Here is a 25,529-nt window from a genome sequence, read left to right as displayed (position 1 = left end):
ATATAAAATCCACTTACTTCATAACGGTTTTTCGACATTTTTCAGCTTATCAGATTTTCAGAGACTTATATTTCCTTGAAGAACTAGCTCGCTACTTTAGAAAAACAAAAAGGAAAGGGGTGTTGACTTTTATATAAGAGAACTACAGTTTGTTAAATACAATCCGCTGAATTTACTACTTTTCGCTTCTTTCTATTTCTCTGTTTGAGACATTAAATTCTTACGCCGCCTTATTTACCTAGCATGCGATAGGAACATGCCGATTTCAATAGAATGCAAAGTGATACATACTGAAAGGCAGTAGGTTAAAAGTAAGTACGTTGCTGTCGAGAAAATGCACTAGGAAATATTTGCTACTATTATTCTCAAAATAATGGAAACTATTTTGCCAAGTTTTATATTTTCAAGATAAAATTATGTTTGGTAGAATATTAGAAAAATAAGTACTTTTGCCATCCTGTTGTTTTTTAATAAATGGTTTATTAAATATATTCGTCAGTAAAATCTGACGTCAAAATACAGCGCATAAAACTCTGCCTAATAAACGTTGCGTCAATAGAATAATATGGATGAACAGACACAATACTCCCGGTTTCTTTGTATGCGCATATGACAGAAATACCAAAGTATCATGCTTTAAGAATTGTTGTATTATGCATTGTTCTTTAAATAATTACTTTATGTTTAATTATATATGCATGTATAATAATACATAATGTATTCTTCCTGTGTGGAGGTTTAAATGATGACATTCTATTTTCTATTCTATTTTCTTTAAATAATTACTTTATGTTTAATTATATATGCATGTATAATAATACATAATGTATTCTTCCTGTGTGGAGGTTTAAATGATGACATTCTATTTTCTATGTAGAACATTTTTTACTGAAACAAAATCATAATATAAGTGGAATAACCTGCTGAACAAAAGTGAAAAATGTCTTACATATCGCAATTTTGCTTTTAGAATAAATCAGAAATGGCTATTAAATGAGAAGAACACACGCCGTATCTGCATTAACTCAATAAAAGCATTTGGGAAAAGTGTATTATTGCATTTGATTAAACATTCGATATAGGTTGTTCCACGCAATATCGATGCGATCCCATATTTTACATGTACGTGCAGTGAACTTCTATACATGTTAAAAAAAACAACTTGCTTAATTTTAACAAATAACTTTCTTCCTTTTCCTGCTACATACAGATACAAGTATAACTTATCACATTTATGTTTTACAAGGACATATATATGTTAAGCATGTACTATGAAATTGCACAAGCTGTCGTATTCTGATTTTCGACAACTCGGGATTTTAAAAAAATTATAAAAATAAGAAATGAAATGCTGCTCGTATATGCGCACTTACAACAGCACTGAAACGTATTCTAGAACTGAATTTGCTAAAGTACATTTTCATTTTTTATCAAAATATGATGACTATAAGTTTATCATTTTTTGACAATTAGTTACACTACCGCATTTTGTCCGACCTTCTCAGTTAATATTGCGCATATGCCCTGCTCACAGTCACGACAATGTGCCAGTTTAAGCATTTCATCCTTTTGGGAAAATGTTGCAAATAATTTGAATGTTGACATACTTTAAATGTCTTTATTCTTAATAGAAAAATCACTCCAAACAAGATAGGACTTTACAGCGGTAATATTTTTAGGATACCTGCGCTGTATTAGGCGATGTTATGATTAGAAAAAAGACATTTCTTTTAGATTAAATCATCTTATCTCGAGCGTATGAGATGTTATCTTGTCTGTTCGACATTTAATCTCGTCCGCGAATCTCCTGCGCGTGACATCTTATCTCTTCCCTTAAATAACGCACAAACAGGAACATGGGGTCTCTTCCATCATCAAAAGCTCGAAAGTAGCTATATGACTAAAATCGTGTCGGTGTGACGTCATTTCCAACATGCGTGCCTCTATGTGATGGTTTTTGTGAGCACAATCTTTGTTTAACCCCCTCAGTCAAGTGTGACAACTTAAAGATAGAGGATCTATGTTTGCTCTCGAGAATCGATCTCACTGAGTTAAGCATAAAGTATTTTCAAAATATAAAACGAAATTATGATCTGGACAAAAATTAGCCTCAAAGATGGACGGACGGACTTTCCTACGGACGGACCTTTATTTGGATATTTCTTTTGTTAAAAGTACCCAAAAAGCGACATAAAGTACCCAATAAACACTATTAATAAAATTTACCGAAATGCATCTTACATTCAAACTTGACCTAGACTTGATCAAGGCAATCAATCTGACCAAATTTCATGAACCTCAATCGAAAAATACACCCTCTATCGCATACAAAACGTTTCTTAATATGACCTAGTGACCTAGTTTTTGACCCCAGATGACCCATTTTGAATGGGTAGATTTCATCAAGGTAATCATTCTGACAAAAATTCATGAAGATCAATTTTAAAAAAAATACAGCCTCTATCACATACTCAAGGCTTTTCCTGGATTTGACCTAGTGACCTAGTTTTTTACCCCAGATGACCCATTTTCGAACTTTGTCTAGATTTCTTCAAGATAATCATTGATACCAAATTTCATGAAGATCAGCTGAAAAATACAGCCTCTATTGCATACACAAGCTAAATGTTGACTGACGACAGACAGAACCCGGACATCGAGCGATCAGAAAAACTCATCTGTGCATTAGGTTGCATAAAAACTTAACCCTTAAAGGTAACCAGAGTAAACACCTTGGTGACCTTGACATTATGTATAATGGTCCCAGCCCCTGTACATACTTGTTTGTATGCTGGACAATGTTAATGTGAACTTACAGCAAGATAAAAGCTATAGTAACAAAGATATGACAGAAAAACATAAGTTGCCGACAAACTGTAACCTTAAAAGTAACCGAAGTATAACATCTTAATGACCTTGACCTTAAGTATAATGGGCCTGCCACTGCACATACTTTGTTTACTGGACAAGGTTTATTTGAACTTACAGTAAGATTTAAGCAATAGTAACAAAGATATGACAGAAAAACAAAGGTTACTGGAAAACTTTAACCAAGAAAGCCCACACTGACGCCAGGGCAAGTAGAACAGCCTCCCTTTTCTTTGAATAGTAGAGCTAAAAATGAGTGCATTGACCTGTGCTTTTTTTGTCATATAAATATATGTTCTTCAAGCTCACAAGACACTAGGAAAAAAAAAAGAAAATAAGAGGGTCATGATGACCCTGGATCTCTCACCTGAGTAATATGAGCTACATCTTTCAAATGTTAAACGGATGTTAAAATATTAAGAAAGTCAGTAGGTCACATTCATGGTCAATGAAATTCAGTTTTACGATCGGTGTGCAAAACTGTACATGTCATCCAATTTCAAGGTTGTATCTTAAAAACAACAAGAGTGTGGTCGTTTAGTAATCATTGTAAGTCTTTTGTTTTTCTAAGTCCACAAAAAAACTCATTACCAGGAAGAGATACCTTAGAATACACCTAAAATTGGAAAGTAACATCTATGTTGTACCACAGAAAAGTGGTCTTGTTTTTTCCCTATGGTCAATTATAAAAAAGTTACAATATAAGTTATTTGTAGTAACAACTGAGGGAAGTCAACCTTAAAAAAAAAAAAAATAAAAGCCCACACAAAAATCTTTACCAGGTAGAGACTGGTCAAAATACACCTCAAAATTGGATGTAGCATGCATGTTGTACTACAGGAAAGTGGTCTCGATTTTTCCATACGACTAGTAATGAAAAAGTTACAATATAAGCTATTTATAGTAACAACAAAGGGAAGTTATTCTAAAGAAGGGAACTGCGCATGACTCTCCGTCTCATGATGGTGTATAATTGTGCCAAGGTACATCAAAATCCCTCCATGCATGAAGAAGAAATGCTTTTGACAGTCATTCTTGTATCTGACCTTTGGCCTCTAAGTTTGACCTTGACCTTAGACCTAGGGACCTGGTTCTTGCACATGACACACGGTCTCATGGTGGTGAACATTTATGCCAAGTTATATCAAAATCCCTTTATGAATGAAGAAGAAATGCTCCGGACAAGGTTTTCATTCTTATATCCTTAAGACCTCAAAGTGTGACCTTGACCTTAGACCTAGGGACCTGGTTCTTGTGCATGACACTCCACCTTGTGTTGGTGAACATTTGTGCTAAATTTATATCAATATCCCTCCATGCATGAAGAAGATATGCTCCAGACAAAGTTTTCTTTCTTGTATCCTTTGACCTCTAAGTGTGACCTTAGACCTTAGACCTAGGGACCTGGTTCTTGCACATGACACTCTGTCTCATGATGATGAACAATTGTTTCAAACGGGCGTATAAAAAGTAGGTCAGCAGGTCAAGGTCACAGTGACCCCAAGGGCAGGGCCATATTTGACCTTTGGGGGATAATTTGAACAATCCTGGTAGAGGACCACCAGATGATGCTACACACCATAATTATATGAAAGTCCTTGGTCCTGTGGTTTTGGACAAGAAGAGTTTTTCCTTCTGGTTGCCATGACAACCAGAATTCTGCATGGAATGCAATTCTTTGAACAATTTTGAATGGGGACCACCCAAGGATCGTTCCTGTGAAGTTTGGTGTAATTCTGCCCAGTAGTTTTCAAGATTTTTTCTAGAAATTGTTGACGGACACACAACACATGACGCACTACGGACATTGACCGGTCACAAAAGCTCACCAAGAGCCTTTGGCTCAGGTGAGCTAAAAAACCCAGACTAAACAATTCTAGTATAAGGGAAATATATGTGAAATTACTTGTAAATTAGGGCTAGTGTTTTCTGAAAGGATCTTCATTTTCAGTTTTCATTATATCGATAAAGTAAATACTGTTAGTACAGGTGTTGAGCCGTTAAATTGTAGATATATTGCACATACCATTTATTTTGTCCATTTCAAAGACACTACAAGTAAGTTTTATCCATGGGACATGTGCCCAACACATAGTCTAATAATGGAGAACAACTCTTGATAGTTATAAACATGGCAGTCTTTAAGACAGCTAAATCCCCCGCCACTGTAATGGATAGTGAAAGGGTAAACCTTTCACCTTGAGCTGTGACCTTGAACAGACATGACTGACTTATGAATTCTGCACATCATCTTTAAGTGGTGATTATTTGACATAAGTTTCATGAAAATACTTCAAGGAGATACAGAGCTCAAACCTCTGACCTTGAGTTATGACCTTGACTTTGAGTTGACATAGTTGAATGAGTTCTTGGAAGTGGTAATCATTTGGCCCAAGTTTAATGAAAATCCTTCAAGAGGTTTAGGAGATACAGAGTGGACACAAAATGGAAGGCTAAAACCTTTGTGACCTTGACCCAGCATGGCTAATTCATGGGTTCTGCACATCGTCTTGATGAGGTTATCATTTGACCAAAGTTTCATGAAAATCTTTCACAGGTTTTTCGGAGATACGGAGTAGACATGAAATGACAAGGACCATTTCTATACCCCTCCTCCCACCCACCACCACTAGTTGCGTGTAATTAAAAAGGGGACTTCATTCATTGAGGATTGGTGTCAGCGTTATGTTGTTAGTATCATATGATACAAGTATTAATGTGGAACAAGTAAATCATGTTTGAATCTAAAATGTTTTTAGCACAAATTCTAAGTAAACACTGAATATAATTCAATAAATATTGGTGTGAGAATAATCATAGTCCTTGTGTATTATACATTTCAAGACAATGAAAAATAACTTTTTTAAGTTGGAAATAAGTTTGAAATATATCTATCAATTTAAAACAGAGATTACGTGTAAGTACAACAAAACTTTAACAAATGCCTGGACACTGACATCAGTGCAGGTTGAATAGCTCTCCATATACTTTGTACAGTTGAGCAAATTCAGTTAGAAAACTGAAAAGAAAATGTGCTGATGATAATATTTAATGACAGTATAAATGCCTTAGAACTACTCAAGGTGTCAACAAATATCAAGCGAATAATGGACAAATTATATGAACCGTATGTTTTTGATATCACAAGACTTAAAATTTTAATGATTTAAAAAAGTCTTTTTTTGCTGTCTCCTGATCCTACTTGGGTAGGTAGGTGGGTGGGTAATTCTTTTTTCATCAGGATATTTCTTCTGAAAAAGTTAGACAAATTGTATAAAGGCTGAAAAATATGCCTCACTTGCTATTTCACAACTTAAAGAAAACTTGACCAGCATTGTCTTATAAAAGCTTTTGGGATGCAGCTTTTTTAAGCAGGTATGTGAGTAGACAGCAAACAAACATATTTTAATTTTGGCCTTAGCTATTGTTTTGAGTAGAAAATGCATGAATCATCTCAAAGCAACAGTTATATTTATTATACAGAGCTACATCAGTACATGGCAATCATGCACGGTTAGCAACACAAAATTCTAATGCCTGGCTATACAATTCTACACCTAATCCATTTCCATCTAACGGGTCAATGGTCTGACAAAGAACTTAATATGAATCACTGTTTATGGGTCGATCAACAACGGGTGGTTCTATGGCAACAGTGTCATCAACAATACGTCCCTCTTCAGCTCCAACAACACTTCCCTCTTCAACTCCATATTCATTTTCAGGTTGGTCAAGGGTCTCATTTAGCGGTTCATACAGCAGATCATTCACACCTCGTTGCCCATTCCCAGAATTTCGAAAGATTCCTTCAATGAAAAGTTGATGTGGACTTCTTCCTTTCTCGGAAGTCATCTTGTGGTGGTTCCAGGCTTCCCTAAACCTATCTAGGGCTCTTTGGATTCTAGGCAGATAAACATACTGTAGACACCAGAGCTGAACATTATCAGACATATCCAGCTGTTGAGTGCTTTCTAAGTGATGAAACAAACGATGGAACACAGTTGTACATGACTGAAACAAGTCTCTCCATAACCTTTCAATACGCTAATTGTGAACGCTTCGTCCTGAGATAAATGAACCTCTATTAGCTCCTCTATGCGCAATCATGAAGGCACCGACACCCACATTCTCCAAACCATGATCGGATCGCAATCGAGATGGCACACCATATGCATCTGTACCACTAAAGAAGGCTTGTTGCATTGTTTCTGATCTGTTGTTCAAGGCAACTTTAAGGAATGTGACGACTCTTGAATAACCATCTATACCTCCGTGAATCACAAAACCCCACCTGAAAGAACAGATCTTAGGATTATTTTTACATATTTATTAAAGGCATTTTTTCAAGAAAACAAGCAAGTTCAGTAATTACAGGGTTTTTTTCTAGCTAATTTGGGAACATAGCCTATACCCCCAAAATTGGGAATTTTGACGAGTACATGTTCCAAACTGGGAACTATTTAGTCCCATAGGATATATTAAGGATGTGTTTATGCCCTTTCTCATACACTTGTTTCACATTGTACAACCTCTTTAACATACTTCCATTACAAAATTGTCCATGATTTGGTCAATGTTTGTGCAATTTTGATGAAATTTTTTTCAGGATGTAGATTGGGAATTTTTGCACACATTTTGGGAAAAAAACATACTTTTTGGCATTGGGAATACAGCCGAATAACGGCTATAAAAACGGCCGAAAAAAAAACCCTGAATTAGGTTGAGCTATGTCCTCTAAATGGGATAAACTTTTGATCCTTGAAAGCATTCTCTGCCTATGAAAAACACTTACATTTTCATTATAGATGATTAGATGTGTGTTTAGTCAAAAGAATTTCATACCTTACTGAAGTTATTAAGCTGAAACAGCTTACGTATTTTCAATGAAACATCTCTTTTCTAACAGAAGATATAACTTTAAATCACAAACAATAGGTGACTCTTTCCAACGCACTGTTGTAACAGAGGAATTATATATTTCGAATTATGACTATGATACTTCCGGCACATCAGACGTAATTGCACCTGGTAGAATTACTGACCTCGAAATAAATAACATTGAAACTGCCACAACACAGTATGGAGAAAATCGAAATTTCACAATTACGTGGACGGCAACTGAGGATGACAAGAATAGTGGAAAAGGTAGTGTATTTTATGCTCTTAAGGTAGTTCTACACATCTGATAAACCGGAAATGATGGCGTAACGTCATTTATCCGGAAAACGTAAAATAAAGCCTGGATTCGGCGTACGGAAATGAAAACCATTTATGATTTAATGGCAACCCCGAGTAAAATGGCACTGTTACTATCTTTCTAAAGTTAAAGTATGATATTAAAACATCTCACACGTTGAATAATTCAAAATCATGTCTTAACATTAGCTTGAAATGTGCGGTTCACTTTAATCATGGTCAAATATCTCAAAATAAGCATACTCACCTATACATTTTATTTACCAAATAGAAGACTATATGTTTATTTACAACTGTGAGAAAATTCGTTAAAATATACAATGTAGGAAAATTTCTATTTGCGAAAATGTTATGAAAATTGTGATTTTCCTACAAACTCCCATTATGAAAAATTGCGTGAGGTCTATTTTTTTTTTAATTCAGTCTAGTAAAAATCAAGCATACGACCCTGTTTTTTATTTGCTGATTTTTCAAAGTACATGTTGAAGTTTTGAAAAATCAGTGTTTGATAAATTTCTACATTGTAGAAAAAATTATTATCCAAACGTGCAGAACTACCTTAATATTGTACATGAATGGTATTCTTTCAACTTTAAGCCTGTAGTGTTTTTGCTACATTTTGTTGTTAATCTGTTTACCAAAGAATGAAAAGTTGATGCAAAATGTTGGAAACAAACCTCACCCTGAATTTAGTCATGTCGTGAGTATAGAGTATTTTCAGCATAAATGTCTATGTTTGATTTACATGATATTTATTTACTTGCACAAACTTCGCTCGTTCATCTTTAAACTAAATGTTTGGGTTGAACCAGTTTATAATATCCAAACATATTAACAGTTCTCTTTGATTTTTTTTTGTAGCGACATCCTATGAAATGAAGATTTCAAATAACTCTTTCTATCTGCGTGACAGTTTCGAGTCGGCCGAGGCTTTAAATATGACAAATGTGACGTTGAGTCCACAAGCAGTTGGTTCGACAGAAGCATTGAAAATAGTAGTAGATGCAGAAGAATCATTCACTGAAACAATGTATTTTGCTGTTAGAGCCGTCGACGAAGCTGGCAATGTTGGGCCTGTCTCAAATATAGTTCCTATCGTGATAGCAAGAGGTTTTCGTGCATCAGGAGAACAAGGATACGCAGTAACTGATACAGATGACGACATCGTTATAGAAGATATCTCTCCGTCTAAAACAAGTGATGAATATGATGTTAAGTCTATTATCGTCGGCGTATCAGTTGCTGGTGCAGTCCTTCTACTTGCAGCAGGCGCGTTCCTTTATGTTAAAAAGTCTGTGACAACAAAGGCGGCGGTGACAGGTAAAATACACATTTTAATATTAATGTATAATTTAAACTTATATACTCAACAGCTTTTCTAACTCCACTCTTTTCTTTTTGTAATAACATTTTCATTGACAGAAAATAAATTTACAAGTCTGCATTCATTGCTCTACATTGTCAATATCTTTAACTGATTAAGTCCGTCACTTACTACGGTGGCTATCTCATTCTTTCATATTCGTCAACATATATTCATACAGTTCATGCAGGGCGGTGCTTTCCTGCTTTTGTTTAAATGAAATAATATGACCATTAAACATTATGTCTGTCTTTTTATGTTTCAAAATTTGACAGCGGTTCAAATAAAATACAAAGTGCGGCATTCGAAAAGTTATTTTGTATTTTTATTTAATTCATCTGTATTATGTGTATTTTTAACTCTTTATTTTAAGTTCTAGTTAAACATTTATTCTCACACCGTAATATCAATATAAAAGAACCGTGTATCTTACAGTTAATAATGCAAACAACAGGTTTTTGTAAATGTTTATCAGACCATAGTTCTTTTAAGCAAAGTATAACAACATCTTAACAATAATTCTATTTTGTTACAGATAGCCAATTATCTATTTGCACAAATAACCATTCGATGACAGATGTAGAACCTTTCAATCCTAACCAGAATGAGAAGACCTCAACTAATTCGAGCCCTGTTTTGCAGACCATTGAATTCCCTTCCCCTTTTACTCCCTCACAAATCAAAGAACTAAATACACAGGACTTTACAAGACCCCAAACCCCTGATTCAGACCACAGGTATATCGATACTAAGCTTGAAACGAAAGGAACTGACGAAACAGTAGTTGATATAGAAGACGAAACAAGCGAATTTGGGGATCCGGATGATTACATCACAGAAACAACAACATTTACATTTCCAGTGTGTAAGGTTCCATTTCATATGACAAACAAAGCATTTCCATTGAAAACCTCAACGGAACAAGAAGGTGTGAAAAAATATCACACCGTCGATGATATGTCAGATCAGAATGTATCGGAAAGAAACCATTCAACTTTACCAGCGCTTCCATTTGCAACACATGAAAACATGGATCGCAGTCATCCTCCACCAAACATGGCTTTACATATCTTTAAGCCTGATGCTTATGGACCAGGTAAGAAACCATACTCTTTCCCTGCTCCGTTTAGTGGTGTTTCCAGTACTTTAGATATGTCAGCTACAATGATTGCTGATTTAGAAACAACAGACGACATACTGGATAATAAAGATATACAGACAGCTGATAATGAAATCGTTAGCGGCACAACTGATCGCGAAATGCATAAATACCGGATAGACATTAACGAAAGCAAAAATGAATATTTATCCTGTTATAATGATAACGGAATGCCAGATTCTGTTGAAACAGGAAGCTCTGTTACCGAACATTCTGCATGTAACGATGTACACACAGACGTCTGTAGCAGAGACGATGAAGTCAATTGTGAAAGCAAGAAGTCTTCAGAGTCAGAGATAGACGAGACCAGCTTTTACAACAAGGAATATACAAAGAAAATCGAAGGGAGTTTATATGCAGGTAATTTCGAAGTTGGCTCCAACAACGCATCTTATACAGAAGAAAACGAAGTAATATTTAGAAACGAAGCCTATTCAGTTGAAGACGTCATCAGTTCGCGAAATGCCAATACAGAGAACATGGAAGTGAAGGCTGAAATCGAATGCAATGGAAGGAAAGTCGGAATCGATTCCGACAATGAGTCATAAACTGGTAAAGTGAAGTCAGGTCTAACAACCAATCATATGCAGTTCTAACAACGGATAATAAACAAAGAAGATCCCATTTAATTCTGATCCACGTAATTATCATTGAGTCAAATGGACAATGGGTTAGAAAGCTGATCCTTTAGATAATCAAAGAAGCAGAGAATGTAGAGAAATTAATGCCAGTTTTTAGTATTATAAAAACACTATTAAAAGTACTTAGTACAAAATACAGTGGTTACGACCTTATTTTCCTTCTTTTTATTTATGTGTAACAAAAAGGATAACAAATTGACAGAAGAATAGAACTTTGTCTTGTATTAAAAGTGTAAACGTGTTAACAGATATCAATTGAGACCTTGTTTGTAAAATCTATATATTCTCTAACATTTGTTTAAGCATGTGCAAAAGAAACATATTTAGGTATTTTGGAATCAATAAAACATAATACAAAGAGAATGAATCGTTTTCAGAACTTTCCGTCATACCTCATCATACAACAATTGTTTGTGCTCAAAAGAGTGTCACAGTGTTGTTTTTACGTTTTTGATCGTTGATCATATTTAATGTTTTATTATGATAGGTTCAGCATTCATTACATTTCATTAACATACTCAGATGTTTAATATGCGATAAATGAAAGCAACAACAGTCCTTAAGTGCAGTGAGGCGGCTATAAAGTGTCTCCCCATACTTATACTCAGTGTTGTTATATTTTCTGGTCCTTTTGGATCATGAAGTACATTCATTTTATGATAACAGAATTCCACATAAGCCGGTGCCAGAGGCGTGATTGGTTGATGCACATTTCATTACCTCTAATGATCAGAGCTAGACAAACTGAGTCTGTGCATTCTATGCTTCTAAAGGATCTTCTCACATATTTCAAAATCTATCTGAACAGCAGTCATTAAGTGCCGTATGGCGGCTTTAAGTTTCTTCGTACTTGTGCTAAATTTTGTTATGTTTTCAGGTCCTTTGGTATTATGAAATACATTAATATTAAGTAAAACAGACCACCGCTTAAACGGATGCTAACGGGTGTGATGGGGTGTTGCACATTTCATTACTTCCCACGTACAGTCTCTGGCAGAGTATGCTATTGTATAACTTGGTTGCGGTCTGTGCTTCCAAAGGAAATTTTCACAGTTTGTTTTTATCTTATATGATTCCAAGGAAATTTTGCTATGTCAGAAACATTCTAGGAAAAGCTTAGGGTCACGATGCCTTTAACCGTTTCGAGTTTTTAAAATCTGTGACAAGATCTTTGTAAAACTATTTTCCGTAACCAAAATTGAACTTGAATGCAGCACAGGGTGTGTATATTTTTCGAACGGTAGCATATCAATATCATCGGCATTAAATGAATAATTTATCCCTGACGGCGGAATTTAAAAAGCAGAACCTAGTGGAACGTCCTGTTCCAGCTCAAAAGAGTCATAAAAGGCAGAACCAACCATATTAATAAAAAAAGTAAAATGTATTTCACAGTACCGGTTTGTAAACATATGTTAAGTATGTAATTTATTAAAAGACATGTCATACGACTTCAGTAAATTCTTCATTGTAACAGGAATATCTCATATAAATATATTAAAAAGAAACTCAATCTAAAAGTGTATAAATGGAAATAACATGTAAAAAATACGGATCTGGTAACGTCCTCAACAAAAAAATTAAAGATCATTATACCCTTTCAACAGTTTATTATATTTTTGTTAAACATGCATAACTGTTATCACTTATAAACGTTCTGTAGCATGCCTGTTGCCAAAATTAAAATGAAAAAGAAACAGTTATAAATTGAGTTATTTATGTTATATGTCTTGATACAACCAAGTTTTCAAATGACAGCTTAAAGGATATGACGCATACTTACAGGAATATTACAAAATCTGACAAAACTTACACAGTTTTATTATAATATATTCTATTGAAATGAAATTCAAACTTCAAGAGGATTGTACTCGTAACATATTTTCAAGGTTGTCACGTAAATGGAACATAACACAAAACAAAACAAAAAACACACAAAAAACAACATTAATGTAGCTTGATCGGATTATGAGTGAAACATTCTATCTCCAGTAGAAAATAATTAAAGTAGTACAATGAAAATAATTATCTTGAAGCTTCCCTGATCGTTATATTACAGATACGTTATTATTAAGGCCATTTGCCATTAAGAACGAATAGCACCGTTATATTGGGTTGAACATTTATTTGTTCATTTTCCCAAATGACGACATCATCTGTTGCTCTTAGTTGAGAAAAGGGCGATTGAGACGTGCTGGTATATTTTCCCGTTCACGGCCACGGTCATCATAGGATACCTGGACATAGGGATATTACATGTATCATGGCATTTATTTCTGGTCTGGTCCAGTATGTTTCATACGTTGAAAGTCGACTAACCTTACCTGATCTCTAGAATTATTCGAGGTACCCGATAGTGGTTTCAGACTGCAGCAAAGACCTAAACTTTCTAATTTATATATAGTATTGATATGTGTTTCAGTCACAGGTGCTCGATTCAAGTCGAACAAAATCCAGATATGGTAAAAATAATGGTTAATCTTAGTTCAAACACTAGTGGTCACTTTTATCTGCCCAACCCTTTAGAGATATCACAGGTAAAAAATCGTCATCATAACCTGCAGTAAGAAGGCATGCAGTACGAGTGTATATGTCTTAGTCATCGGAGCTAAATCTAAGTCATTAACCTGCCAGGCATGGTTAACATAGTGATGCCTTTACTCTGCTGCATAAACGTACACATTTCTTAACCTCTAAGGGTACCTCATTTACATGTCAGTAAATATTCCGGTAAAATGAGCTCGAACAAGGTCAGAAACATATAAGTTCATACACCATCTGCACCATAATTCATATAAACGAACGGGTCTTTGGAAAAGAAAGGTTTTTATTTCCATTTTAGCTTTCACAGTTGGTTACAATTAAAAACACATCTTAAAACCTTACTATTATTATTAATTTTTCTATGATCAACGTGAGTAAATGAAAAGTTTGAGAAAAAAAGTTGTCTGAAATCATTATAATAAGTCTCTTTTTACAATACACTTGTGACAGAGCGTTATTCTCAAGTCTTTATTTCAAATTTCTTGGTGCTTACTTGTTGGTGCTAATTTGAAAGTTTAGAATTGAAACTGAAGTAAATATCCTTCTGCAGTTAAGAATACCGATGATATATGAATGCGAAAGAATTTAGTGATAAAAGTACTCCAAGCTATTCAGTATAGAATTAAACACTATGCAGAAATGACATTTAATAAGTAAATATGCAGATGCCGTTAAGAATCAGACATATACTAACCTTACAAGCATACATCAAAAGTCACATAAATTCATGTGAAAGTGTACATCGTGTCCTACAAATATGAGTTGTCATAAACCAGTACGCATGTACTGGCGAATATCCACTAACATGATATATATAATTTCAAATGTTTATGCCTTCCGCAGTTTCTTCCCTTATATTGCTCTATAATCGTCTGTTAAGTTTATGTATTGAAAATAAATTTAAAATGCTGTTTTACATATTTGTTTGCCGTATATATTTACAATATTCATTAAGCTCTGTTTGATTTTTGAAAGGGTATGAGGCATGTTTTTTTTTTTTAAACTGGAAACGTAGAAAAGTAGGAAAAATATCTGGGAGATATGTTTGACGATGAACTTAAATTCAATGAACATTAGCTATGAAAGTCAAAGAAACTAATAAAGCCGTTGGTATGATTTGTAACACATTTACCAGCATGGTTATAAACATTTTTCTTCCCTTTTACAAAAGCTTTGTAAAACCACACTTGGAATATGCCAGTGTGATCTGGTCTCGGACTTACTGAGAGGATATTACCTCTGTAGAAAACGTACAGCATAGGGCTACCAAGATGGTTACAGGACTGAAATAAATAACTTACGAACAAAAACCTAAACTTCTAGGCCTACCAACACTTAAACACAGAAGGGATCACGCTGATATGTTACATATATAAATATTATATGGCAGCATGTGTGACATTGATATTGTCAACCCAAGGGCAGAATGTCACCCGAGGCGAAAGCCGAGTGGTGACATTCTGTTTCGAGGGTTGACAATATCAATGTCACACACGCTGCCATATGATATTTATTTTATTATACCTAACAAAATTTAGTACATACAAATGATTAAAAATGTTTTTAATTCATTTAATTTAACAGTTTCATCTTTAGCGCGGTAATCGTCTGTGTACACATTGATTAATGACGTCACTACTATATGTGTACAAGGGAGGCAATCATTGGCTAAAAGTTTAAGCAGTTAATTGCCCTTATATGACATTCAAAATATCAGCGCGGTCACGTGACCTGACAGTCACTTTCGCTTGGTCACGTGTCAGAAAGGTTGAGAATGTTTTTGATAGTCAAAATATCTCGTTCTCGGGTAATAGGATTTTTATCATTATTACAGACAAAAGAGAGGTATAATAATAAAAATTATGAGAGGCTAAGAGAATGTTACAATTGAAAATATCTACAATGCTTTAATTTCAAATCATGGTCGTTTGTACAAATTTCAGAAAAGTCATACCAGTTCTCGATTGGGACAAAACAGATTTTCAAAAGAATAGTTATCAACTGGAACTCGTTGTCAACGGAACGATGAAAGCTAAGGACGTCAACTCACTCAAGGGCTCTCTAGATTCGTTTTGGAAGCATAATAAGCTTAAAGACACTGATTCTGGTATGCCAGGTATGTGGCCTATGGGAATGATAAGGTCTGCGTATTGGTGGTACGGGCCAATACACAAGACTGGACCATTGATAGACTTGCTTCTGTTTATCATAATAAGCTACTGTATAGCTACTGTGCAGTACATAAAGTACAGGTGATATTTCTCACCTTCATAGCAAATCAGTTCTCACCTTTATAACAAGTTTAGAAAGCTTGATTGAATTAGGGCTAAATAAACAAAGTGATAAGATACAATGCATTCAGGCACATAGCTTTTAGAAATTATACATTATGTGTATTTTGAACAATGATATCTCTTTATTGCTGGATTTTATTATACATAAAAGAATCGTTATTTAGACAACACAAGGGGAATTATGCATTTTTAATATATAAAATCCTTCTGTCCATATTCCATTTTATCTATTAAAAATGCAACTGAACGCTTCTTTAATTTCTAATAAAATCCAGTAATTATCATTTCTTTTCCTGGTTTTATTTTGTTACTTTGATAAAAAGATCATAATCATTGAATAAACAAACTTTTAATATCTTTTATTAAATTTTAAGTAATTATTTAATTGTTAAGGAGTGAGAAGAATTGCTTCGCTATAAGAGTTATTATTTAATTTGTCGGGAAATTACTCAACATCAATTAAAATAATTTTGTGTACATTCTAAAAAAAAAAAAAAAAAAAAAAAAAAAAAAAACAAACAAACAGCCTTTTAATCAATAAAATGCAAAACACAGGAAATAACCATCTTATCTGTAGGCAATAAAATTTATGATTCTCTGTCAATAATTCGGCTACATGTCAAGTCTACAGGGGTTTCATGGACCCTTATCAGACTGGACCAGACAGGATCTTGTATATTTGGTATTAAAAAGTCTGGTATTTGGGGGGGGGGGGGGGGGGTTCACTTATATAGGAGATTTTCTTTGCCTTTAATACCTGTCAGTAGCTTGATACATCAGTCATGTCTATGGCACATTTTAAATTACTTTATAACAAGCAACAGATTTCAATTTGGCCACCATGAGCTACGCTACGCTCACTGAACGCCCAGCATGATCAAAGTGAATCATAATGATCTATGTCAATCAAATAGGAAGCCCTTGTTTTATTAATCAGTTACTTTCTATTTAAATGATCATTTCCGTACCCGGAAGTTTGTTCATACTTACTGAGGTTTCGCAACCACTAAGTTGCTTCTATCCGTCAAAATTAAGTTAGAGCAAAATCAAAGAATGGGAGTATGTTCGTTTTATATCTGAAGCTTCACATTATCAACGTTCTCTTTATTCAATATTTTCTGTGTTTCAAAAACTGTTTGGCGTGATTTACGGTATAGTACCATTAACTATTGTAAAACTAGGAGGTAATATTATATGCAATGACAATACTCAATTTTATTTGATCTACGCGTTAGCATTAACCTATTTACTGACACATTAAATATCTGATATCTGAATGTTGAAAGGTACCAAATAATATATTAATATTTTAACCTTACGCTATTTCTCAAATTTCACATTGTTATAAAGCTGGTAAGGGTCGATGTTAAACGAAGCAAAACTTGGCTAAATATATTGCCAACAAATATCATTTTTATATGTCGATCTTTGCAAACTACCAACTGTTTTGTTAGACAGTCATCTAGATAGTGCACAAAACAGTTTTTTGGTTATTTATAATTAGCTGTAATTTGATTACTTAAGCCAAATGACCAGCAAAAACCACTAATAAATGTGTTTCAGCCAGTGTCACTTCTTACTTCTTGTACTTTTTACAGTTGTTAGCAGTAACGGAAACAACGGAAACAATAGAGTAGTCTTGTTATACGTACAACAATATCAAATTTCGTCGTAAACCTATAAACTGATAAAACACTTCAGATATTGTCTGACCTATTTTGTGTTTTGTCATTCACATATCACAGAACATGCGGGTTTTCGTTTTTCCTATATCAGGTGTTCAGTTGAAAGACAGCCAGAAATTACTCATAGGTTTTTGATTGGAAGGTTTTGGTGCAAATTATATCATATGCCGAAAAGTTATTTAATGTTGAAGTAGAGACCCCTCTTACTGCATATGAAATCGTCATTTGCGTTTAATTTGCTCTTTCATACGTATTTTGTAATGATTATTACTTTGTATGGATTACTGATTTTTTATTAAAGTAGATATTTTTGCAATATAAGGATATTAATACGCATGTTACAGTTGTAAGTGCTAAACATGTTTTAGTTGTAAAGTACTAGTATATACATTAAACTGGCTATCCATATCCCCCGAAATATTATTATAATATCATTGTGCATTATGGCGCTATTACTTTACTATGAGCGTACATAAAAAATTTAATAACTGGCTTGACAAATAACATTACATGGCAACAGAACTGTAAGAATAAATATCAAGTGCATAATTATAGTCTGTCTTTCGATTATCACTTTATCAAAATTATAGCCTATTTTTATTATAACCAAAACTAATGATCGTTGTGCAACATTGGCAATGGGTTAATGTATAACTCATATATAACATTATAACATGAAACAAAATATCTTATTTTCTCTTCCTTTATTAGTATTGTGCATTTTTTGGACGACGAGATAACCGAATTATTACCATATTATGTAGAGAACCTATATGAAATATAATATATATAGTAATCTGAAAATAAATTTATTACGGTACCTTTCATTTCCATTTTAGGAATAAAGAAACATTCAAGGCATCTATAAGTGTAACAAATCTGGTAAGTATTTCTTACTTTCTTTTATCATATCGTGTTTACATTGTGCGATAGAACATTGCCTTATCTAAGTAAGTGTTGTAAATTTTGAAAAACTGGAAACCCTACCTTTTAAAGAAACATTTTCCATTCAGTTTATACACCATACAGAAATTCCCGTACCCTTCCACTAGTTTATAAACTGTATCATGTACTGCTTTGTCGATGCCAGTTTCATTTTATAGATTAAGACAGAAAATTTGTTTGCTAAACAAACAGGTTAACCTTTTTCGTTACCAGTACAACTCAATGAAAAAAAGTAACATCCATACTGCATATACTAATGGGAAATAAATAAAGCAATGCCAAAATATCAACGTCGTACTAGTGAGAGTTCAAGTCGAACTGCTTCGTCAGGAGATAACACCATTACTACTTTGTCAACCGATCAACAGGACCTGTATGCTACAAACTCACGGACATATCTGGATTCTAGCAATATGAGCAATTCAAGATGGGATTCTGATGAATTGCATACCTTGTCAATATTTGACAGATTAAAGAAAATATTTGAAATGCCAAAACGTCATGCCGATAGTCGCAAAAGGCGATTCGAAAGGGATGAGGTGCAGAAGACGGAATGTTTGCCGTTATTTAACGGTCAATGGACGACATTTAATGAAACAATACCAATAATACAAAGGCAAATGACTTTGCGACATGACGATGAATGTGTTGATATAAAACCAGCTAGAGAACAAACCTGCAAACTAGACAATGGCCAATTAGTACTTCATGGGAACTGTGCGCACAATTACAGTGAAAAATATTCCAATTCTATGGCACATCGAGAGATGACAAAAGTGTACAAATATTGTTGTTCAAAACACTGTGATACTCTGTTAAAAGATAAACACGTTAAACAATGTAAGCAAGACATTGCTGACACATGTCAATATGCATCGAGTTATGAAGGTGAAGATGAAGCAGACCAAGCAATGTATCAAAGACAAAATCACACAGACTCAGAGGAATGTGTGGCCATTGCACAGTGTGCCAACACTAAAGCTTCACAGGTTGCAGACAACATTTACGGTAAACAAAGAAACGTTAGTGATGAAAGTACAAAAGCAATAACAGAACAGGAAACAACTATTCAAAACCTCCAGACGAAACATTCTCAACAATTGTTTGGTCTCGAATGTGGCAATTTTCTAAGACTAAGCAAAAAATACATTAATTTGAAAAAACTGTTTGTCGCTTTAGCAGTTGTCAATATCATTCTTATCATATGTGTTGTGTTAGTTTTGCCAATTATTCTTGTGACATTTAGAATGTCATATGATCGAGAAGGCAAATCAGATAGAGACATCAAACACCTCGTGTCGGAACAATTATCATCGTCAGAGGGGAAACGGATGGTGAGTTCGTTCATTTATTGTGTATCATGCAGCAGTTTGGATCGAAGGCTGACCAAATTGTTCAAGGAATCCACAGACCACAGATGTTGCATAGAAAACATTGCTAAAGCAATCACATTCTTCACTAATCTTACTGATCAGGTAATGTTAATATTTTATAAACAAACACCCTTCTCATCTGATTCTTGTTGATAAATCATTCCCTGATTTCATTAAAAAGTTTTAGGGTTCTGTTTTAAATTTAACACAGAGACAACAAATCGCCTTCATATAAGGACAGATGATAATGCGAAAATATAGAACAGAAATTACAAAATATACAAATGAGAAACTTACCGTCACATTTTAAAACTTTTTTCACAATTTTTTATAAAAGAATCGGCTTTTAAAATGGTAAATGACTGATGAATTATTGTGCGATATAATTGTAAAGAACAAAACCTACAAAGAGAAAATCATCCAAAGAATCTGTATAAGAAAATCCACTGGAAGCATATAACGCAACCACGCAAACACTAATGGCAGACTCAGTTTGATCGAGTCTGTCCATGAGAAATATTGATTGGACTCCTTGATCTAAAAGACCATTAAAATATCAACGTTGTCTCCAAGTACAGGAGAACTTTTAACAAACGCCACATGAACTTGAAGACAGATGATATCACAGTTTATAAAATATGTAAGAAGATCCTTTCGAAGCATAGAACACAACAAAGTAAAATAAAACCAGACTTTTTGATTGAATATGTTCAGAAAAGGTAATGAAATATGCAACACCCTTCAAGCCCGACAGCACCTGCCCTTGCAATAATTTCACTACGTATGCTTATACAACACTGGTTATATTACCATTACAACAACTTGTTCTGTCATTCAGTCTTGTATGCTATTAAGATTATCATTATGTTTTCTGTTCGTAATCCATTTATTTCGTATTCAGAGAACTGAAGAATGCAATTCAAGACTAAATGATTTGGAAGGCGGTAAGTGTCATATGTGACAAAATTTTAGAATTTTCTTCGAATTAAGCATTGACGTGAACGGTGGCCATATATTAATGTTAACTGAGAACACAAAGTGCCTGAATCAACTCTTATTAATGCGCTTTAGTTGTATATCTGAAAGAAAGTACGTAAAAAACATATAATTGCAAGTCCTTTTGTGACCCTATTACACTTATATCTGGCTGAAACCCTTAATTCACAAGATTCTTTTATCTTTACCGTTTGTAGTGTATGTAGTATATTTGTACGACGTCAGGGTGCTATCAAGTTCGACCCACCACACCTTTGCCAAAACTAATATCCGGTTTTCTAATTCTAAGTTTTGTTTCTTTGTGAATTGAAGCCTAAAAACAATTGCACACATCGTATGATTTACATTTAGTATGTTGATATAGGTAAAGGTTGCAATAAGCCAGACCCTTTAGTTCAATAGGGAGAGCGCAGGCCTATGGATCATGGGTCCTTGAGTCCGATTCCTGGACGATGCGTACGTTCCTCATGACAATTTGATGCAATGTATTGTGTCTGAAGTCATGCCGTCCTCCACCAAGGATTTATGTGGAGAGGTTGGCACTTACGAAAAAAAACCACTATATAGTACATGCAGAGAATAGTTCAGTACTAGCACAAAATCAAGGAGCACTGTTAGGTTAGGCTGCCTACCGCTACATAAGTGGTACATTGTTGAATAAATGGCCATAAACTCAGTATAACCCAGTACAAATAAAAATGCATTCATGAAATGTATCTTCATATTTTCTTTATCACGAAAGTAGTTCTTTTTTCATTTGTGTTATGATAAAATTAACATTATATTTTTCGGATATTTAGAACAAGGCGAATTACAATCTCAGATCGTTCGCTTGAAGATGTTGTTACTCAATAACTCTGACGTGGACATAAACGTAGACTGGCCAAAACACCCTGGAATACAGAAAAACAACAAACTTGTAAATATTCTCCTGACACGTCGACGCTCGGCAATACATTTAAAAGGAGTTGGTAGGTTCTTTCTACTAAAACAGTAGTCGTGCATTTTGCTCTAACATGAAAACATTATTTGCATACAATACAGAAACATTCTAATCAAAGGAATGCAGTTAACTTTCACGAGCTTTTTTAATGGCGTCTTTTCATAGAAAAGTTTTCTCTTCAAAATGATGTATAGTAACGTTAGAGACTATTGTTTCTTGATTAAACAGGTAAGGAAAGTGGTATTGACTGGACAGCTGCTATAACAGAAGGTAAACTGTCGTATGATGGTAATGGAATATATGTAGAAAATGGAGGAATGTATTACATGTACTGCAATATTCGATTCAAGAAAACTGCATGTGGATCAAATAGGTATGTGTATGGGCAACCGATATAGATGCTTACAATACACCATGTAATAAATGGATTAATACACATAAGAAATTACAATTACTTTAAACTGTCATATATTGTACAATAATGTTCTCCAATAAATAACCAAAGCATCGAAAATATATGCTAGTTCTAGTTTAAAGATGAGGGCACTTTTGTGTCATAGTGTTTTGATATATTTCAGAAATATATTGATGAGCACTATAGTGTAAAATAATCTAATTAATGAATATATCCTTTCGGATATTAATTTATTCTTTTGTCTATTTTTACTTTACTTTTCACTAAAACCAGAGCAAAACATGCTTTTATTTCACATATATTTGTTAGCACACTCGCTGAATCTAATCATTGCATTGGTCGTTGTTTACTTACACCGAATGTTAACGACTATCATATAGACGTATGCTCACAAAAACTTTTTTATTTTCATGTGTAGATTATATTCTGATAAACAAGTCTTTATGTAAAGATCTTAACTTAACTATCTCTTTTGTCATCAGGAAAATAGGGTATGACGTTAAACGCAAGAGCGGTACTGGCCCTGCAGTGGTTATTGCTTCGGTTTACAACCATTGTTCAAATGTAACAAACTACGATCAGGATCTCATAATACAGAGGGTTTTTAAACTGTCTGTTGGATACAAAAGTAAAGTACTTATTGATATTGGTGAGCATGGTCATAGACTCGTTGCTGAAGATTACCTGCATGCATTTGGTGTACTTGAACTCTGAGTAAAACAACAACAGGGAAAGCCACGTTCCAAAAACGCAGCCTCCCCAAAGACATACACGAACAACACTCGCACACTACACACACAAAATAAACACACAAGGACAAAACAAACAAATAAAGAAACACAGTGGGGCACCGCCATGGAACGATCAGTGGCAATAATCTGAGTCAAGACAAATATTCATTTGGATCAACATAAGAGCCCGCGCACATGTCACTATGGACAATGATTCATAGTGTGTTGACTTGCACCTTTTTATGTACGTTCAACCTTTTTCGTTAATCGTATGTTATATTCCTCCAATATGGCAAAGAGCTTTATTGCATCTCCATTGTTGTTATCATTGTATTACGTTAATCTCATTATATTCCGAACTAAACTTTCATTTATAAATGGCGTTTACAAAGAAACAAAGAAAAATTACTGATTTGGTAAGGTTTAGGAAGTGCTGTGTTTTTTTTAGTGTCTTTCCCAATTGAATATGTATCCCTGATTTTTTCCTCTTTCCCCAACTTTCTATACCAGATTCAAAATTTTATGATTTTCATATATTAAATTATATTTGTTAACTGATACCTGAATGTACCCGTCTACTCTATATTTCAACTAAAGTTTCTATTTATGGCGGTTCTGTTTTGCGATTTGTGACTTTTGATGTATTTATTGTGCTCTATGGTTCAAGCAATTTAAATTTTGTATAAATGTTGATTACCTTATATATTAATTACTCTCGTTGCTTTTCGCTAAACTTGAAGATTTTGTATTGTACAAGATGAGATGATTATTCTATACAGCCCTGGATTTAGTAAACACCCTTCGGAAGCTAAAACCGGTTTATGTTGCGTTCACAACCTCAGTCTTAAGCATTACTAAATATAACATACCCATTAATCAGCAAATAAGCTAACAGGAGGTATATTACATATCAATCGGTTTAAAACCAATGAATTAGTACTAGCTGCCTGGTTTCTCCGCTCACGTGGACACAGTGGCAAGTAAATGTTCTTTATTTGCTAAACCAATTGCAATAGCATACTGTACTAGCTAATAGACAATATCTGATTTCATTCCTTAAAGAAAAGTGCTGTTTTCAAAACTACTGACCCGACTGACAAAAGTTTAACCCTAATACATTATGTTCAAATCAGTCACAAGGAAGTTTATTTTGCTAAGGACTGTGTACTTATTAAACTGTTTTCAGTGCAGAATACAGTGAATGTATTATACTGAACTGACAGTGTATTTAGTGTAAACTATTATCTCCTTATAATTCTGACTTCAATTCATTCAAGTGTTGTTGAAAGAGATGTCTGAATATGCATTTGCAGTTGTGTCTACTAGTGCATAGTGTGTAAAAGGTTTTCCATTGGGATGACTTACCGTACACTGCCCGTAAGTCCGATAAACATGTCCTGCCAACGATGTCCCCTTTTGAAGAAATTATTTGGCGGACGTTAACGACAATAGTCCAGGATGTTCTTTAGATAGTCAAAATCGGAGGTATAGTAATGGCATGATAAAACTAAGACATCACCTCATAAATTGCCCGTCAGATTTTAAAAATATTTTACAGATATGTACCTTGGTTGACTCCTTATTAAGGATATTCAGTTTGTTTGATTTGTCGATATATATGGTTTCTAGATGCAGCTTTTGCTTATATGTATCCTATGTTCCGTCTTGCTCCCCCCCCACCCGCCACCCCACCCTTTCCAAAGTTATGGCCCCTGAAATAGACAAAATGCACAGTTTCACCTTGTGACGCGCCTAGCACAAAAAGTATTTGACATAAATTGATGAAACCTTGCACGAGTCTTTATTGTGGTATAAACTTTCGCACCTCTAATTTGTGTCTAGCTGCACCCCTATTTCTAGGTATGGCCCCTGAAATAGTCAAAAATGCACATTTTCACCCAATGACGTGCCTAGCTGAAAAAGTACTTGATGTAAATTCAGGAAACCTGGCGTGAGTCTTTATTATGAAGTGAGCTTGCACACTTGGCATTCCATCTGAGATTTTAGTGGTAATTACAGAGTCACGGCCCTTGAAATAGTCATAATAGTGGAATTTTTGTTTGTGATGCTCATGCTCAAAAAGTATACGGCCTAGAATAAGGAAACCTTTATGCAAAATGTTTGTTGAGGCTATACCCGCTTAAGACTTAACATTTGAATTATTGTCCCTTATTTATGACAAATGTACCAGTGGGGGCATCCCCTGTGTCCTACAGACATATTCTAGTCTCATCCATTTTCAAATAGTGACCTATTTTCATATTTTGAATATTATTCACATTGTTATAACAGCTGTAGTATTTAACAGGAAACGTACACATCTATGGGATAGCAATAACTGTATCTGATTGTAATTGATGAAAGCAAGTTTCAGTG

At 34.3% G+C, this 25,529-nt stretch overlaps 2 protein-coding genes across 2 annotated transcripts; both read left to right on the top strand.

Moving 5' to 3' along the window:
• The first annotated feature begins 7,751 nt into the window (after nt 1-7,751).
• Nucleotides 7,752-11,810, top strand: LOC128558356 (uncharacterized). Its single transcript, XM_053547296.1, has 3 exons — nt 7,752-8,013; nt 8,926-9,384; nt 9,963-11,810. The coding sequence occupies exons 1-3, from the start codon at nt 7,752-7,754 to the stop codon at nt 11,132-11,134; spliced, it is 1,893 nt and encodes a 630-aa protein (XP_053403271.1). The 3' UTR covers nt 11,135-11,810.
• A 7,098-nt stretch (nt 11,811-18,908) lies between these two features.
• LOC123553815 (uncharacterized) lies at nt 18,909-23,149 on the top strand. Its single transcript, XM_045343481.2, has 5 exons — nt 18,909-20,170; nt 20,970-21,012; nt 21,865-22,035; nt 22,236-22,380; nt 22,905-23,149. The coding sequence occupies exons 1-5, from the start codon at nt 18,971-18,973 to the stop codon at nt 23,134-23,136; spliced, it is 1,791 nt and encodes a 596-aa protein (XP_045199416.2). The 5' UTR covers nt 18,909-18,970; the 3' UTR covers nt 23,137-23,149.
• Nucleotides 23,150-25,529: the final 2,380 nt, after the last annotated feature.

The sequence above is a fragment of the Mercenaria mercenaria genome, chromosome 7, assembly GCF_021730395.1.
Source record: "Mercenaria mercenaria strain notata chromosome 7, MADL_Memer_1, whole genome shotgun sequence".
Classification (NCBI taxonomy): Eukaryota; Metazoa; Mollusca; class Bivalvia; order Venerida; family Veneridae; genus Mercenaria; species Mercenaria mercenaria.
This window is presented reverse-complemented; position numbering and strand designations above follow the sequence as displayed.

What these genes read in the sequence shown, in the direction of transcription:
- LOC123553815 (XM_045343481.2), top strand. Translation starts at nt 18,971, where the DNA reads ATGCCAAAATATCAACGTCGTACTAGTGAGAGTTCAAGTCGAACTGCT. An exon ending in AATACATTTAAAAGGAGTTG is followed by an intron (nt 22,036 to 22,235) that starts GTAGGTTCTTTC and finishes TTGATTAAACAG; the next exon opens with GTAAGGAAAGTGGTATTGAC. An exon ending in ACTGCATGTGGATCAAATAG is followed by an intron (nt 22,381 to 22,904) that starts GTATGTGTATGG and finishes TTTTGTCATCAG; the next exon opens with GAAAATAGGGTATGACGTTA.
- LOC128558356 (XM_053547296.1), top strand. Translation starts at nt 7,752, where the DNA reads ATGAAACATCTCTTTTCTAACAGAAGATATAACTTTAAATCACAAACA. An exon ending in TGACAAGAATAGTGGAAAAG is followed by an intron (nt 8,014 to 8,925) that starts GTAGTGTATTTT and finishes TTTTTTTTGTAG; the next exon opens with CGACATCCTATGAAATGAAG. An exon ending in AACAAAGGCGGCGGTGACAG is followed by an intron (nt 9,385 to 9,962) that starts GTAAAATACACA and finishes ATTTTGTTACAG; the next exon opens with ATAGCCAATTATCTATTTGC.